General features: G+C 38.9%; 1 protein-coding gene across 1 annotated transcript; it reads right to left on the bottom strand.

Annotated features, from left to right (window-relative positions):
* Window positions 1-9,947: 9,947 nt before the first annotated feature.
* LOC132018339 (prefoldin subunit 5-like) lies at window positions 9,948-18,822 on the bottom strand. Its single transcript, XM_059401196.1, has 2 exons — window positions 18,304-18,822; window positions 9,948-10,007 (listed from the first exon to the last, which is right to left on the bottom strand). The coding sequence occupies exons 1-2, from the start codon at window positions 18,805-18,807 to the stop codon at window positions 9,948-9,950; spliced, it is 564 nt and encodes a 187-aa protein (XP_059257179.1). The 5' UTR covers window positions 18,808-18,822.
* Between the last annotated feature and the right edge of the window lie 372 nt (window positions 18,823-19,194).

The raw sequence follows: 19,194 nt of genomic DNA, 5'->3' as shown, positions 1-19,194 counted from the left end.
CTCTGCTCAGCACAGTCTGCTTGAGATTCTCTCTCCTTCTTCCTCCCTCCACTTGTGCACACATTCTCTCCTTCTCTCTAAAATGAATAAATCAATCTTTAGATATAAATAAATACATACTGGAAATCATTGGGTGCTACAGAAGAAGTATGACATAAGATATACAAAAAACATTTGCTCATTTTGTTTAATGACTCTGAAATGGACTATTATTCATAATAAAAAAATAAGGGAAGAGGAAAAAGTTAATTATGTTACATGAAATATAAATTATTACTTTAGTAGACATATTCTAACATATATTATAAAAACTTATAAGGTCCCATACATTATTATGGGTACTATTATATATAGTGCCTGGAACATACATTATTTCATATAATTAAAATTTTCTCTTGCAATGGATGTAGTGGTGCCCTGCCTAGATCCCTTGATATGTAGAAAGGAAAGTTCCCTTCATTGAGTCTGTCTTTATATGAGAAGCAAAAATGGTAATGAAAATATGGTTTTTAAAATTTAGAATTGTTTTTTAAGTTTGAGGCATGATGCTCAAAAGGCTCTTCATTTGTATGACAAATATTTATTGAGTATTTACTATGTACTGACACTCTCTTATAGACTAATGAGTAAAAAATCTTTACTTTCAAGCAGCTTTACATTCTGATCATGTGTTGGGTCTGGTGTTTAAGGGCTTTGAGAGGCAAAACAGTGACATATGTCAGGTTCCCTTAGTATTAATACACAAATATTTCTTCCTTTTGTCAAAAAGAAGTGGATGCTATCTTCCTTCAAGCCTGTAATACGTAAGTGTTCATAAGTGGATATATATTTAGCTTAATTTACATGAAAAAAGCAAATTATGAGTAAAATTTTAAGTTACTACCAGTGACTAAAACTAGAATAATATGGAAAGATCTTAAGGAAGAAGCTATGAAGCTAACAGCTAATATTTCACGTGAAACTAAGTTAATAAAATATAAATATTTCAAAGAAGAAAATATTAAGAAAAGAAAACATGCCTTTCAAATTTATAAGGTTTCACCGATTGATATGAAAGTACCTCAAATTGTAAGTAGAAATTGTCAAACTCTAGGTTGGGGGTAGCAGGTGGTGGGTATTATAGAGGGCACGGATTGCATGGAGCACTGGATGTGGTGAAAAAATAATGAATACTGTTTTTTCTTAAAATAAATAAATTAATTTTAAAAAAAGAAAAAAAGAAATTGTCAAACTCTAATTTACTTTTTAATGTTAGAGAAATATCAGTTAGCAATTTTACTACATGAACCAACATTAGGAGCAAAGTATTAGCAGTTTATGAAATGCCTTCATATGAACTAGAAAAAAGTGCTATATCTGGGTAGATAAATCACAGAAGAGCTTACTTGACTCTTCTACTTTCTCAAATCAATCCAATATCAAGTCTGGGTTCATGGAGAGATTTAACCCCCCCGCGATGTGCTCCTTCTGCAGGGACCCTTGTTCAGGGAACCACCTGACAAAAACCTGTGTTGCAGCCCTGATTTCAGTCACTGGCAGAGAAGAAAGAAGACAGCTCAAAAGAGCATCATCTGAAACATACCAAATTAATGTTACCAACAGTGAAACAAACCAGGACTGGTTAAAAACCCAATCAGTTGACAAAGATGAAATAATTTCATAGTTTTTTTAGATAAAGAATGTGGTGGCAGGGTGTTTCCAGATGAAATAAATACAAGTTGTCCACTGTGCTTACAGCCCAAATGTTCTCCCACAGAATAAGTGACAGATGTCAGAATCCTTTACAATTAACACATATACAGCCTTTTGGTCCCCTCCAAAAGCTTCTAAATGTTCAAATATTCTTTGGCTCCCAGACCACAGGGAGCACCTTGTGTTAGCAAAACTTTCTCCTTAACGTTATAAAAAAAAAGGCATTCAGATGATAATGCGATAGATAGGTAAGTCAGTCTAAGAAAAAAATGTTGAAAGTTGGATGCACTTAGTATTCTATAAATTGTTTAGGATTCATGTTTTTGTCACAGCTCAGTATTGATACATCATGTATGCTGCATCTTATGAATAATGATGCCCAGAAGCTGGAGCTGGGCATGAATACTTAGCTTATGATAGAAAGTCTGTCTGTCTGTTTTTATGTCTGTATGTATATGTATACGTTCGAGAGTGGATTGCTTCTAATATTTAAAAGCAAAATGAAATAAATGGTGGCCAGAGAGGAATACTAAGAGACATACTTACTTTTCTTTTTTTTTTTTTTTTAATTTTTAACTCTGAATTGTTCCTGCCTTGATTTCCCCTTTGAAATGAGAATACAAATCAACAAATTCTGCCATTTCTCCCTCTTGAGGTTTGGCTTCCCTAGAAGCAGATGCTGGAGTGGAGTTTGAAGCCATATTCATCTGCTCTAGCAAAGATTCCATATGGGGCATAGCCATTGAAATTGTGGCTATTACTTATTTGAGATTGTGGTGGTCTACACTTACTTCCTAGGATCTATTCTGTTTCTGCAGGAAATAGTCTGGTGAATTAAACATGGATATGATGGGGACAGTCATCATTAAATTATTTAGCTCTCAAAAGTAACCCCCCCCCCAGGGGCTACTCCCACCTACTATACCCAGCTCTCACTCCCTACTGCCCTCCACCCCTTCCCCCCAACCAATTCAGCATGCAGTATTGTGTTTGATTTATTATCTGTGCTTGGGTAACAGGAAAATTTTTGAGGCTTCCATTTGGGCTCCCTCATTATGGTAACAGGCTCAGGACCCAGTGAGGGGGTGCCCTATCTACTGCAAAGTATGTATCCCAATTATACCTTTGGGAAGAGAGAGGATGACGATTAGGTAGGAGATTACACTTCTGGAGACAGAAGTGATTACAACCAGGTATATGGATAGACTTATTGGATCCACTGTAGGCCAGAACTTTCTGAAGTTCATTCATCACATGTACCTTGTGTACCCTCGTCCTAAGGTAAGGAAGGTAAGGATGTTGCTTCAGCTCTCCAAATATCAAACATTAATTCAGACTCTATTTACAACAATTCTTAATATGTTGAGTATTCCCTTCCTCTCAGTGAACTGTTAGCTTATAAAACTCCATAAGTTCCTTTGGAGAACACTGGGAAAGACATCACTATATACAGTTGCCATGGGATTGCAGGGTCCTTTTCCCCAGGGACAGGACAATCTTCAGACAATGAAAGCTGACCCAGGTTTGGATAGTAGTCTAGGGATTTTGATTTTTTATTTGGGAGACACCCCTCATCGTCCCAGCAACCCATCCTTGATTTCTTCTGCTAATACAAGCTAAGACAGACCCTGAGAGTTGCCCATCTAGTTTGTTCTAGGGAAGTATATTCCATTAACCATCGTTGTAACTTTTTGAATATCAGCCCCTCAGCTGCCACTTTGATGTTAGCGTTCATTACAATACTTATGAGTCCCTGGCTTTCGGCTTTTAAGTCCTGGCACTTGGTGTCTATTGTTTCAGAGGCCTGTCCTCTCCGTTCTGTCAATGATTCAAGTTTGGCTAATAGTTCGTCCTGCTACCAGCCCTTATCTAAGGAAGACAGTCACCACTGCCTAATTATAGTGATGTTTGTCCCTGTTTCATCAGCAAATTCTTCACATAGTCTTGGTAATTTCTATGTCCCCTTGGTCTTTTCATGAAATATAATCATTGGGAAGTTCTTTAGGCCATGTGTCTATCCCCAGCATGGCCACTTCCCCAAGGACTTTATTCCTCCTTCCACTTTCCTTCATGCCAATCCTTTCCTCCACTTTTCTCCAGAACATTGCCTCTTTCTAAGTGTTGGCCTTTGCTTACTGCATGCTTTAGGAGCTGTGCTAGTAGTAAATTTACATGATCTAGGGTTCTTGCCAGAGTGTTACATTATGTATGTCGGGAGAATGCTTTTAAGTCAATAAACTATTTTCTATCCAAATTTATCTTTCAGCCACTTTGGTCTAGCAACCTCAAATTCAGCCCCACATGTATTCCTCCACCTCGGGCTGGTATACACTGGCTAGTGCTCACAGATAGTATGGAATATAGAATCTCTCTGCCCCCTCTTCAGGATCATCACCTCTCCTACCGGGTGCTTCTGCCACTTAACCTTAGCTATAGAACATAGTCAGGTGGAGATATGGGGTATATCTTGAAGAGGGCCTATGTTCTCTTGGGAAGGAAGAGGACTCTGCATTGTCTTCCTAGAGGGAGAGCGGAGAAAGTCAGGCAATCAATTTTTGAGGTATTCAATTAAGACAATGTTCTAAATTGAAAACATCAGTCAGACCATTATTCATTTACCACAACAGTGCAAGCAAGAGGCAAAAAAGAGTGCCAGCTCCCCAGTGTTCCCTTTTCTCTCCACAGATCAGCACTAGTTGAAGTGAGATAGAGCAGCCTGGGGCAATCACCTTACTGCCAAGGAGTCCTGAGCAAAGGGTTCCTGCCTTTTTATAGACCTATACACTGTCTAGAAATGGAAAGATACTCAGTCAAAGTGAGAAAAGTATTTAATCCAAGGCCCCCAATAAAGAAGTCTCAGTAAGGGCACCTCTACTAGGATTATAGATATGTATATATCTATATGTGTATAGCCCAGAAGTGCATGAGTTCTCAGAGGTAACTCCCTCCAGAAAATTGCAGTGCACTGCTTGTGCACCAGATCTGTTGTGGAGAGAGCAGCTTCTCCCTATGAGACCTATGAAGAAAAGTCTTATAATTGCCCTGGGGTTAGGTAAAAAAAAAAAAAAAAATCATTCATAGAAATGTGGCCTCCTCAACTTTATCTCTTGACCTGAGAGAGTAGTATAGGCTACCTCTTCATGGACCCAAATGAGTTGAACATGGAGGGGTGATGATCATAACAGTCAATCTACCTGAGGCAACAGCAGACCAGAGCCACAGTCAAAATCACCCAAGCAGATACCGTCGGGAAGAGTGAACATAACCATGAGGCCCAACCATTTCCAAACCAGAAAAAATTGACCCAGGGACCATTAGGGTCTATTCTAGAGATTTAGGAAGCCTCTCTTCTAAGCCTCATAACATACTGCTCTGCTTTCCCAGTTTCCTGAATTCAGGTGCAACACAGGTTTTGGCAGGTCCACACTCCTCCCTGGCTGGCTAGTTGTCCAGCTCTACTGAGGCCTAGGTACACCGGCTCTCCCAAAGCTGAGGTAGTATCACTAATAACCTTAGCCAGGATCCAGGACAGGTTTTACAAAACTTTTCTAGTTAGATGACCTACACAGTGAGAGAATAACGACATCTATGCATAGCAGGAGCACCACTGTATACAAAATAGCCCCAACAATGGTTACGTGCTGCCTCCTCCAGATGTTTGAGTTGCCATGATCTTTGACAGAAGTGAGTTGACATTTAAGGAGCCATTTTGTTCTGCGGTGTCAGCTCAAATACACCAACACATCAAGTCCAGATAATAAGGTTGCATTACCCAAGGTACATGGTTAGAAATATGTCCATTTGTGGTTTTTGGGAACACAGCAATCAGATGTCTATCTGTAGGATTAAGCAGTGGTTTACATACTTAACAGGTCATCAAATTCATGGTGGTGGCAGTGGTGTTCCTGTACAGTACACCAAGGAATTCAGTGACATGGGAGTCTTACAGACTACCCTGTGGGGCAAAGAGAGTAGAAGTTAGATACCAAAACCTCCTTCCCCTTTATCTTAGCTGCTAGATTAAAAATGTTCATATCTTATCAGTAGGGAAAATTATCCACATTGACTGAAACTTGGGCAGTTTTCTTTTCCTATATGGACAGGATAACATTTTTGATCCAAACCCTATAGTGGTAAAGATAAAACTTCTGGCTTGGATCTTTTCGTGGCTTAGTGTAATTTTTATTTTATATACATATACCCATTCTGTGAGGCTATTCAGGGCTAAATGGCAAGGTCATCTTAAGGAAATGTTGAACTAGAGACCTCAAATTGATGGTCATTATCTTTAAGATCCTTATAGGCAAAAACTCATGCTCTGCCCCCAGGGTATAAATAGAAAAGGAAATTACTATCTCCCACCCTTTGCTGTTTAATAGTCATCCTGATCTTCCATTAATTTGAGTCTTTAGGAAAGAGTCAGATGAATGGAAGGCTCCCATGGACCCCAAGGTATCCATAATCCTACAGGAAGAATATACAATTGAAGGAGTAGTCAACTAGTCAACTATGTGGCACGAATGAGAAGTACCCTTTTAGGGAATTATTGCTTTGAGACTCCAGACGGCTCACCTGAGATATATAGTCCATGTTGGGGGTTACCCTATTCTCTCCTATCAGTCATTTAATTGTCCATTTAAATGCTCAACAATCCCTACAGCCTGGAAGTTTCATGGAGCAGGGAAAGTTCATCACATGCCCCATGAATGGGCCCGTTATTGTGGAGCTTGAGCTACAAATCCACATCCGTTCTAGAGGCAGTATGCTCAGGGACCCCAACAAACAATCAAAAGGAGACTTGTAAGGCCTGAATAACATGATCTGAGTCAGTATAATGCATGAAGATGGCTTGGTCAAAGCCAGAGAAACACTGAATGCAGTTTGGATAGAGCAGAACCTTCTGCATGGGATGAAGAGGCTCACAGTGATCTATCTGCCAAGAACACCCAGGCCTGTTGGTTCAAGAGAACTTCCCCTGGGCAGTAATTTTATCATTACTTATGGTCTGGCTGGCAAGCCAGCTTTTCCAAACTATTTCAGAATCTTATGATGAATAGTGGCATTTCATGCATGTAGGTCCTATCTAGAATGGTGACTGAATTTCCACTTCTCATGGACTCAGGAAGCCAGCTGGTTGTGTATCTACTGGTTCTGGGGCAGAAAACAGGTCAGTCTTCACATTTAGCTCACAAGAGGGGTCTGCTCATTGACTATGTTTTCCTTCATCAGTATGGTGGTCTTTTGGGTGACATGAATAACAAAAAGCTAATTAGGAACAAAGCACAGTCTGATCCAAATGTCTTATCCCTAAAAAGGAGCTTATTTTATATGCCAGTGCAGGACTTGCCAGTGGTCTAATCCAACAGCCAAGGCATTCATCACAGCCTATAAGTCAGTGAAAATGCAGCACAGCTCATTTTCTGGGGTGGCCTGGATAGCCATTCATACTGCATGAAGCTCTGCCAATTGTTCTGAGCATTGTTCACCATGCTGCATTAGGGACACGTCTCTGTCAAGTTGGTTGGCAGCTGCATCCCATTCCATCCTCGTAGACATTAACCAGGAGAAACAATTAGTGAGCCAGGCCTACATATGAACCTGAAGTTTTCAATATCTAGATCTCCATTGGACCAGTAGAGGCAGAACACCTTGAGCTATGTAACTAGGGGGCAGAGAAGAATTCTCGAGATCTTTCCATGGTCTCCAAGATACTTTCGTTGCAAGATCCTAGCCAGGCCAGGCTTTGTCCACTTCTGTGTGTACCATTTCCTAAGAATCCCAAAGCCACCATCTGGCAATTTAAAGCCCCTACTCAGACCCACAGCATGATTGAGAATTCTGGTTGTAAGACTATTTCATGGCCATACTCATGGGCACAGGACCCACCAAGGTGCAATAATAAGCCAATGATTGCTTCTCAAAAGATGTGTGTAGATTTTAGCTGATAGGTCCAAAATCTTAATAACATTACTGGCTCATGGTGATATTCCTCCGTTATAACTCCAAACTGAGTTATACTGAGAGGTTGCTAAAACCCATAACTCAAATAGCAAATGTGGATCAGTGAGAATCAAAGAAAGGGCAACCTAGGTGGCCCACTGGAGGGCTTCCAGGACATACTGTTGGTTCAGGTGTCCACACAAAGTCAGTAGCCTTCTGGTAATCTGGTAGATAGCTGTCATCAAGATCTACATGCAGGGTTTATGAGAGTGTCAGCAGCTTAATAGACATACTAATTGCTGGGCCTCTTTTTTATTTGTCAGTGCAGTGAGAAAAGCTTAGCAGTCATCTCCTCTGGGATGAGAAGTCATACCCCTAATTAGACTACATCTAGGAGCTTCACTTGGGTACCAGGACCTGTCTTAATGCCCCAGGTCTGTGGATCAATTGGGCTTCCAGTCCTTGTTGGGCAGCACTTTTGTCTGGGCCCAGCAGGAGGACGTCATTAATAAATCTAGTTCTTTTTCCAGAAGAGGAACTTTTTCTAGATCATAGTCTACCCATTGATGGTAGATGGCCAAAAAATTTATGTAGACTTGTAAAAGGACATCAAAGTTATATTGCAACTCATTTCATGTAAAGTTAAATTGATCAAGGTTGTGATGGAAAGGGATGCTAAAAAAAGGCATTTATGATTTCAGTTGCCACATGCTCAGTTCCCTCAGCTTGGGCAATAGTCACATTGTCTGGTACCGTGTGTAGCAAGGGTGGTAAGCTGGCACTGAGTTACCAGTAGTCAAAGATGAGTTTCAGGTACTGGAGGGTGTAGGTACAAGATAGATGGGACTATTGAATGGGGAAATAGTCTTACAGAGGACTTTGGCTTCCTTAAACTCAGCAATGAGAACAGGTTTTTTTGTTTTGTCTCATTTTGTCTCATTTTGTTTTGTTTTTGTCCCATGGGCAACATAGTGTTTTGTCACCACTAGGTGACAGTAGTTAGGCAGGGTCACAGTTTTCCATATACCCAACTAAAATGGTCTTAATCATTCTGTTAGGATTATTAGCAACTATCCCAATCAGGTATGGGGGCTGAGATGAGCAGGAGTGCACATAGACAATATGGATAGCCCAATAATACATCCCATAGTAGAATTTATAACAGTGAAGATTTGTAGGGACCCAAATTGACCTATCCCTAGCCAGGCCTATACAAGGAATCCAGTGGTGATCTCAGACACAAAACAAGAAAGCATTATCTGTTCTTTCCTTATCCCGGTGTCAAGGATTGCAGAGACCACAGCCACCTATGCACCATATCCAAAAGTCTCAAGAAGTATAATTCCCCCCCACCTTCTCATTGAACCCTAATTTTTGCATAGGACCTCTGATCACTGCTAGAGAGAGAAGACCTTAACTTATATTAGCTCTTAGTCTTATATTTGAAACCTGAGAAGTCCAGGGAAAACTTGGAAGGTGCTCTCCAGTCCATCTCCAGATTCACTGGGGGGCGCCGGGGGCGGTGGAGAAGATAGCATTTGTGAAGTCATAGCTTCATCACCATGCAGTACTGAGTTAGGCACATCTGTAGCTACGTGTCCAGCCACAAGGGTTATGGCGGGGAACCCATCAATCTCCTTCTATAAGATCCCCTTCTCAAGAAACCAAACCCAAATGTGTTTTGGGGAAGGCCCTTGTCTGCGTCATCCAGTAAACAGTGTCTGTATACTCCTCTTATGCTACTCTTTCTGCTGGCCTGTCTTTACTATCCTGGCCTGGCCACTTTTTCTCTGCTGGGCAATTTGTCAGTCAAGACTCAAATTGTGTCATGGACTGATTGAACTGACCTTGGGAGGACATTTAACTAGGCCAACTAACCAGCAGAATCAGCATGGACAAACCTAGAAATCAGAGTCTAATAAAGTCTCATCATCCACTGTTTCCAGTAACTCACTGTAGACCTAAGAGACCATTGGCCATGATAGCCTCTGTGAGGATAACCCAAACATGTTTTTCAGTGGAAGGGAACTTGGCCCAAGTGAGTCAAACTTTTTGACCTCAAAATCATACCAACTGAGGAAAGAGAGGTCTTGTTTTGCTCCTCCTTTGTCCCCACCCCTCTTCCCCCTTAGGGAAAGTGGCCTCTTTGAGGGCCCTCCAAAGGAGCATCTATTGTAACATACCCTACAATGTACCCATTTCCTTCACTGAGTTTAACAAATGACCTCCTTCATGGTAGAGGCAAAATAACCAAATCTCTAAGGTTTGTTGGGCTGCTAGGCAAGATAATTCCAAAGGGTCCTATATGGTTTTTCTTAGGATTCAAAAGTCTCCATAACTTTCTGTGTCATAGGACATCCATTGCCACTAATAATCTGCACAGAGATAACAATAGTCATTAAACACAACTCAACATGAGGGCCATCTGACACTTTTTGGTCCCATTATAGGAAGGTCATTTCTTTGAGAACCTTGGTTCATTTTCTAATTTTACCCACTGAGTGGGTAGTCATAGGCTAAAGAGAAGGACCAATGATTTCCCTTAGAAATAAAAAATTTATGCAAACAGTCTTCTAGCACTCCCTAAGAAAGGCCCATTGGCATGGCTAACAAAGTGTCCAGCCAGACCCTCACTTGGGCTTTTCTCGCTTGCTTTTCCAGGGTGAATTTTGGTGCAAGTGAACAGAACACTGCTCTATGTGTTGATTTTGTCATGGTTTAGTGGTGGTCCTTTAGGACACTGAGCCAAACTGAAAGTAAAAACCAAGCCTTTATTCATTTACTGCAACAGTGCACCCGAGAGGCAAAAAAAAAAAAAAAAAAAAAAAAAGGTGTTGGCTCCCTAGTGTTGAATTTTTCCCTACAAAATGGTATTTGGGAGGGTGTAAGGTGAATGCAGTGTAGACAAGGGGGAATCATCTCCCCATCAAGAGACTCCTAAGGAAAGACTACTTTCTACCTCTTTAGGGATCCATGGACCAGGGGTAAGGAGAGGAGGAAGGGTTAGCAGAGAAGAGGTACTCAGTTAAAGTGGAAAAAAGTGCCTCAGCCAAGGCTCCCTAATAAGCAGGTCTTGGTGGAGGCCCCTTAGCTCAAATAAAGACATACATATGAACATGGCTGGCCCAGAGTGCTTGAGTCCTTGACTACAACTCCTGCCAGAAAACTGCAATGTACTGGCCATGTGTCAAGTCTGAAATGGGATGGGCAGCTTTCTTCCATGAGCCCTGCCAGGCAAAACTTCATAATTGCTTTGGATCAGGCGTGACAAAATAACATATAGGATTTTCTCATCTACAAATACAGATTTACTATCCACTATACAGGGCAGTAAGAATGTAGTAAAAGTTAAAACATGATGTCAGTTCCCTTTCCAGTGCTAGAACTGGACTCCTCAGGGTATGCTGGCTCATAAGCAGGAAGGTAGACTTTGCCTAAAGTCTCAGAAGATTCAGACAATATTAGATACCAAAATATTTGAAAACATCCAATTTTCCCAAGCAGGTCACTCATCTCAGTATGAGAAACCTGCCTTGGTTAAGCATTTGACTGCCTTTTAGTTCCATCCATTCTCTTTAGTCCTAGGCCTGATTCTTGGCTTTGCCCACACCATTGCTAAAGAGGAAAACTTCATTGTATGTAAATAAAAGGAACTAGTTATCAATAACATTTAGTAAGCTCAGCTTTTATTATCTTTTTGTGACACATCAACAACACAATAACCATCGATATCATTATCCTTATAGCTATGATTTCCACTGTATCTTCGGAATCAGACAGACCTGGGTTCATATCTCAGCAGTGGCTTTTGAAAACTTTTGAAAATCTATGAGATTTTGAGCTAGTGATTCAGCCTCCTTATGATTCCATTTCCTTGTCTACAAAATATAGATTTGATAGCCACCATAAAAAATAGCAATGGTGTAATAAAAGTTCATAAACACACTGTTTTTTTCTTATTTTCCTTCATTTATTTGCTTATCTCAAACATCCTTTTTGCTATCCTATTCAAATAAGTTTTCTACCTCTTTCTCTCTCTCTTCCCCTCTGGGACCTCTATAATGTGATTTTTTTCTCTCCTGGTGTTGTCCAAAGAGCTCCCTTAGCTTTGATTTTTTAAAATTCTTTTTTCTCTTTACTGTTCAGCTTGGGTGCTTTCCATTACTCTGTCTTTCAGGCCACTGATCTATTCTTCTGCATCCGCTAATCTACTATTGATCCCCTCTGATGCATTTTTCATCTCAGTGACTGTTTTCTTCAACTCTGATTGGTCCTTCTTTATATTTTCTATATCTTTGTTGAAGTTTTTGCTGGGTTCACCCACTCTTCTCTCCAGCCCAGGGAGGATCTTTATGATCACTACTTTAAACTCTTTATCAGGCATATTGTCAAGCTTCCTTTTTGTTTTGTATGCTTGCTTTTGATGATGAATTGTTTGTTTTCAATTATATTATTGCCACTTAATTAAGATTGTCCCATAAAAGCACTTTATAAACTCTAGGCTTTATAAAAATACAGAGCTTTAATTTTGTTTGGTAAAAAAAAATTTTGTTGATAAAATAGAGCACAGAATTTCTGGTTTCACACCCCAGTTGTGAAACATACTAACTGTGAGGTCAAGGCATGGTGTTTAATTTATATAGATAATTGTTCGTGTTTCCAAATGTAAGGTAAAACTCCAATATGCCTGACTTACAGAGCAGTGTTGAGAAATAAATAAGTTAATATAAATTACAGTGCTCAGTAAATTCCAAAACCACTGTACAAATAGAAAATATCATTATTAACATAATTCTGATAGCCCACTAAATGAGATCCTCAGTATCCTAGCCTATTAAACACATAGCAGCTAAAGAAGTTTTCTAAGAGCAGAACTCAAATTATATCATTTCCCTGCTCAAAATTCATCAGTAGCACCCTTTTGCCTCTCAAATAAAGGTCATACTTCTTAGCCTGGCATTTAGAGCCCTCCTACTTTTAAAGGTTTATCATCATTATTCATGAACACAAATGATAAATGCTTCTGGCAAGCCACACAACTTTTAAAAATAATAATCTAAAGAAGTGATATATGCTATTTGTAATAAGGGAACTAACATAATACAAAAATGTCTCAACCACATGCAATGACCAGTTTTAATGACTTTGTGAGCATTCTGTCACACTAATCTTCCTCAGAAAGATGTGTAAGCACATATACAAACACAGAAAGGTTTCCTTTCCCTGAATTGTTTTCCCTTTTTATTCTAAGATTAATTTTTTATGAAACATTAATTGGAACTTGCCTTTGTTCCTTTCCAAAATATCCATGAGAATTCTGATATATGAAGATTTTGGAAATCATTCATTTAGTATTTACAATTACAGCAATATATAACTGACGATTTTTCTTATGCCTATCTGAGAACAGTTTTAGGGCAAACTGCCAATCCAGAATCAGGAGAGACAGGCACATCCACAGATAGAGCAACTGTCATCTGCTTACCTGGAACAGTAGCTGCTGGAGCCAGTAAGTGGCAAAAACATTAAAATGGTCATTTTGATGAGTTCTAGAGGCTGAGTGGAGCAGCTTGCAAGTAAGAAACTCACTTCTGGGGCCTCTGTCTTAGGGATGCTCATAATAATTGCATGGGCTTTCTTTCTAGAAACTCACCAGGTTCTCAGGGTAAGATTTGAGAAAAATCCCCTCAGAATCTTGGATCTACATTAAAAAGAGAAGAACATCAGAGAAGGGATAGATTAAGATAAAATAAATGTTATTTTTCCTATTTGTCACTGATCTAAAAGATAATTGTTTAAAGCAACGGAATTTAAAATATATTGAGTGATTATAGAAGATGGATAAGTGAAATGAATGCTAACAGGCACGTGGGTGGCTCAGTTGGTTAAATGTCTACCTTCAGCTCAGGTCATGATCCAGGGTCCTGGGATCCAGTCCCTCATTGGGTTCTCTGCTCAGCAGGGAGTCTGCTTGTCCCTCTACACCTCCACTCTGCTTCTGATCTCTCTCTCTCTCTCTCTCTCTGCAATAAATAAATAAAATTTCAAAAAAAAATAAATGAATGACAATAGTATCACAAAGATGGGGGAAGGAATTTGGGATACTCTAGGTTACCTATAATACTTAGAAGCCCCATAGTTTTACTTAAAGAGGAATTAAATTAGTTTAAAATGTATACTGTAAACTTTAAGATAACCACTAAATTTTTTTTAAAAATATAGATGATATGCTAAGGAAGGAAATAAAAGTAATTATATAAAATGTCCAGTTAAAAGCCAAAGAACACAGGTGAAGGGGAGAAGAGGAGAAATTCAATGAATAGAAAAGTTACAAAGCTAGTACATATTAATCCAAACATATAAATCATCACTTTAAATGCTAATGGTCAAAATATGTCAATGACAAGACAAAGACTATTAGAATGACCAAAAAAAAAAAAAATACCCAACTATATGTTATCTACAAGAAACCCATTTTAAGTATAAAGATTCAGGTGAAAAGTAAAAATATGGAAAAAGATATACCATGCTAACAATAACCGAAAGAAAACTAGAGTGTCTGTATTAATTTCAGATAAAAAGAAGTCAGGAGGTACCTGGGTGGCTCAGTCAGCTAAGCTTCTGATTCTTGGTTTCCATTCAGGTCATAACCCTGGGGTCATGGGCTCAAGCCTGGAGTCAGGTTCTGCACTCGGTATGGAATCCTCTTGTCCCTCTCCCTCTGTTCCTCCCCCTGTACATATTCATGCGCTCACTCTCCCTCTCAAATTAATAAATTATAAAGGCTATTTTTTAAATGAATTCAGAACAAGGAATACTATCATAGATAAAGAAGTCATTTTCCAAGAAGACATAATTTCAAACATGCATGCACTGACAACAGATCATTGAAATACATGAAGCAAAAAATAGATAGAACTAAGACGAGAAACAGACAAATCTAGTATTATAGTTGGAGACTTTAAGACACATCCCACTTTCAGTAGCTGATGAATTAAGCAGGCAGAAAATCAACAAAAATGTAGATGACATGAACAGCACCATCACTATCAACTTGATTTAATTGACATTTATAGAATACTCTATCCAACAACAGTAGAGCATAAATTTCCCTCAAGCTCTCATGGAACATTCATCCAAGATAGATTGCCCTCTGGGCCATACTTTAATAGACCATAGTGAAATTGAACTGGAAATCAGTAACAGAGAGGAGGTTGAAAAATTCCTCAATATATGAAAATTAAAGAGGTGTCTGCTAAACAATAAAATGGCCTCAAGCTGGTCTGAGAGCTTGAAAATCTTGATTTGGGGAATCTAAATATAAATACTTTCTATCAGCTGAGGGCAACAGAATCCATCACCCTACCTGTAGAATGGCATTCTCCTGTCTTTCAGGACTGTCTGACCTATGCTCCACTGTTGCTCACAGGAAACTTTCTCCACACTAATGGGCCTTCGAAGTGCTGGTCTGAGTATTTGCCACTACCACCAAGATCTGCCCCTATGGGGCTCAGCCCAGGCCCATGCCTAGGCTTCATGGTTTCACCCCAACAGCGCTCTCACTTGTAGAGCATAGCGTCCAGGAATTAAGAATTAGGAAGGACTTTTCCTACACCCATCCCTCTTGCTTGTCACCAACATCCAGCAATGGCTGAGTATAGGCCAAATACTGCAATGCCATATATTTTTCAGCACTAGTTGATTGAGCAGATGAGTTGTTTAATACTCCTTAATGCAGCCTGGCTTTCATGGCCACCATCCTGCTGATATCATTGTTAACTAAAAAAATTCATCATAGTATTCCATTGTGTATATATACCACATCTTCTTGATCCATTCATCTGTTGATGGACATCTAGGTTCTTTCCATAGTTTGGCTTAAGTGGGTAGAAGAAGAATAAATAAAACAAGATGGGATTGGGAGGGAGACAAACCATAAGTGACTCTTAATCTCACAAAACAAACTGAGGGTTGCCGGGGGGAGGGGGTTTGGGAGAAGGGGGTGGGATTATGGACATTGGGGAGGGTATGTGCTTTGGTGAGTGCTGTGAAGTGTGTAAACCTGGTGATTCACAGACCTGTACCCCTGGGGATAAAAATATATGTTTATAAAAAAATAAAAAATAAAATTAGAAAAAAAAAAAAATTCATCATACTGTAGTCTGCTCTGGATTTTTTCTTTAGAGAGTTTTTTTGTTTGTTTGTTTTTTAAAGATTTTATTTATTTGACAGACAGAGATCAGAAGTAGGCAGAGGTAGGCAGAGAGAGGGGGGGAAGCAGGCTCCCTGCTGAGCAGAGAGCCTGATGTGGGGCTTGATCCCAGGACTCTGGGATCATGACCTGAGTCAAAGGCAGAGGCTTTAACCCACTGAGCCACCCAGGCGCCCCTGCTCTGGATTTTTTATGTCTCTCTCCACAATATTTTGAGCAAAGTTCGTCAAATAAGTATGCATAAATTCTGTCTCTGCAATTTATTCAACCACTTCTTTATTAATGTTGATTAATTTTGTTACTAGTTTTTTGTCCCCAAGAGCAATGGTTCTAGAAAAGCCCTTGGAAACACTCTTATACATTATGTTTTTATTTTTATAAGATAGATTCCTAGGAAGGGGGTTGCTTTGTAGGAGAATATAATTTTTTTAAAGATTTGATTTATTTATTTGTCAGAGAGAGAGAGAGCACAAGCAGGGAGATCGGCAGGCAGAGGGAGAAGTAGGCTACCCGCTGAGCAGGGATCCCGATGTGCAACTCGATCCCAGGAGCCTGGGATCATCACCTGAGCCGAAGGCTCAGGCTTAATCCACTAAGCCACCCACAGGCATCCCAAGAATATAATTTTTTTTTTTAAATATATGGTATCAGATTGTTTCTCAGCAAAGCAATAAAGTGAAAAAACTCTTTCACTAATGATAAATGACAGAATTGCTCCACACTTTCTTGCTAGCAGTTGGTTTTAGAGTATATTTTAATGCTGGCAGCTTAGCAGAAGAAAGTACTATTTCATTTTTCATCTGCCATTTATTTCTCTGATATTGAGTTGGAGCATCTTTTCTACTTCTTGCTAGCTAAACAGAATTACTCATTTGTTACCTGCCTATTCCCATTCTTTGACCATTTTTTTCTATTAAAAAATAGTTTCTTCAATACAGAGTTTATTTCAGTATTCTCTGGGTTATTCTTCTGTCTGATCTGTTTTCTCTTTTGATGGTAATATCATATTCATTTATTACTGTAGCTTTATAACTCATTTTATTTTTTTTCATTCTCATAGTTTTCTTAAATTCTCTCATATTTAGTATTACTTATAAACTTCAAAATAAGTTATCCAATCTTTTTTCAAATCTCATATTAGGATTCAAACGGTAGCTGCATTAAATTTCTAACTTGGAGAATTGTCACTTTTTGTGATGTTAAATTTTTCCAGTCAGGAAAACCATGTAATTTCCCATATGATTTGCTTGCTACAATGATTTGGTTTTGTAATTTTCTCCATTTCATATCTGGTATTCTTTACTAAATACTTTAAAAATTTCTGTTTGTATTATGAATGGGACTTTCCTAATACCTCTCTGAGTTATTGCTAGAACAGACAATGTTCTATGTGACTATTTATTTTATATGCAGTAACATTTCCCAATTTTATTTTTCATTTAAATATTTTTTCTAGAATATTCTAGGTTTTCTGGTTATACAGTCAAATCAACAAAAAATAAGTAACTTTTCTTTCTTTTGAAATTTAAAAATATTACTTGACTTTTTTCTCTTACTGTATATTTTACATCCTTCAATGCAATACTGACTAATCATAGCACTAATAGGTATCCCTTTCTGGTTTTTAATCATACTTAAAGTGGTATGTCTTAGTATTTCACAGTTTATATTTCTATTTGCTTTTGGATTATGATAATCTTTATCATATTTAAGTAATTTTCTTATATTCCTGTTTATTCAGAGTTCTAATTAGGGAAGCCTTCTAAATTTCTTTTTCCAATATATTTCCAGTATTTTAATGACATAAACATATAAATTTTCCTATAGCTTGTTGAGGAAATTAATACACTGGTATGATCTTTTGGAACAGTGATAGTTCTATTTGGCAATGTGCTTTTTTTTTTTTTAGAAAATTTATTTTATAACAATAACTGAGGTTTTACTATTTCTTTAGGTTTTAATATTAAATTCATTCATAAAATGAATTGGGAGGTTGTGCACTCCTTATGAACAGGGACTAGAATAATTTAGAAATCATCTTTTATTTAAAAGTTAGATAGCTTCCATTCTTAATGGTATTTCCTTAATCACTATTTCAATGATTTTCTTTTTTTTTTTTTTTTTTTCTGCCCAGCTGGTACATTTATTAGCATGAAACAGGAGACTGGTCTCTTCCTGGGCCTCAGGAAGCCACGCCCACAAAGTCCCAAACTCCCGAAGCAGGGTCCCTCTGCCCCATTTCTTTTTTTTTTTTTTTTAAGATTTTATTTATTTATTTGACAGACAGAGATCACAAGTAGGCAGAGAGGCCGGTAGAAAGAGAGAGAGAAGGAAGCAGGCTCCCCGCGGAGCGGACAGCCCGATGCAGGGCTCGATGCGGGGCTCGATGCGGGGCTCGATCCCAGGACCCTGGGATCATGACCTGAGCCGAAGGCAGAGGCTTTAACCCACTGAGCCACCCAGGCGCCCCCCTCTGCCCCATTTCTGAAATAAGCTCTCAGGCCTTGGCAAGTAGCCTGAGTTGCCCCCAGGGCTGTGAGCTGCTGAATCTTCTGGCTCATCATCTCCATGACAGCCTGTTTCATGGCATGCTTCTCCTGCAGAGCTGGCTGGATTTTCTCCATTTGCTTGGTAAGGAAGTCTATCTTTCTCTTGAAAAAGTCCTTGGCATCGTCAGCTGTCTTTTCTACATAGTAGCTTGTTCCCACATCGATGAGTACATGTTCCACATCATGTAGCTTCCCAGGGACATACATAGAACTCGTCAGTGGGACGAGTAATTCTTTCCCCTCGTTGTTCTTGTTCAGCACGTTCAGACAGTCCTTGGCTTCCACATACTTGATCTGTACCACCTTGAGCTGGGCAATAGACGTGGATAGGAACTCCACCTCCTGGTCCAGCTGGTTCTTGAGCATTTCTAGCTGCGGCAGGTTCAGCTCGCTGATGTTAACTGACTGCGCCATGTTGGGAAGGAGGACTAACCCAATGATTTTCTTTTATTTTTCTTTTTTAACATTTGGCCTAATAGGTTTTCTACTTCTCTTGAAATGATTTTGTTAATTTCTATTTTGCCAGGACAGAATTCATTTCCAATCAGTTTTCAAATTTCTCCACAGTTTCACAGAATATTCTCTAATCATTCTTTGTGTGACTTCTGTATTTATTGTTATTTATATTTTGAGAATATATTGAAACATTATAGTTCATAAGTATCCATATAAACCTCTCTGATCTGTTTGCAAGCTGCAAAACACAGATCAATTTGTTCAAGTGTTTCTATTTTGTGCCTTCTGAACAAAAATTTTTAGAGAACTCAGAGTAATATTTGTCCATAGTACCTAATTATTTTT

This window comes from Mustela nigripes, chromosome 1 (genome assembly GCF_022355385.1).
Source record: "Mustela nigripes isolate SB6536 chromosome 1, MUSNIG.SB6536, whole genome shotgun sequence".
Taxonomy (NCBI): Eukaryota; Metazoa; Chordata; class Mammalia; order Carnivora; family Mustelidae; genus Mustela; species Mustela nigripes.
This window is presented reverse-complemented; position numbering and strand designations above follow the sequence as displayed.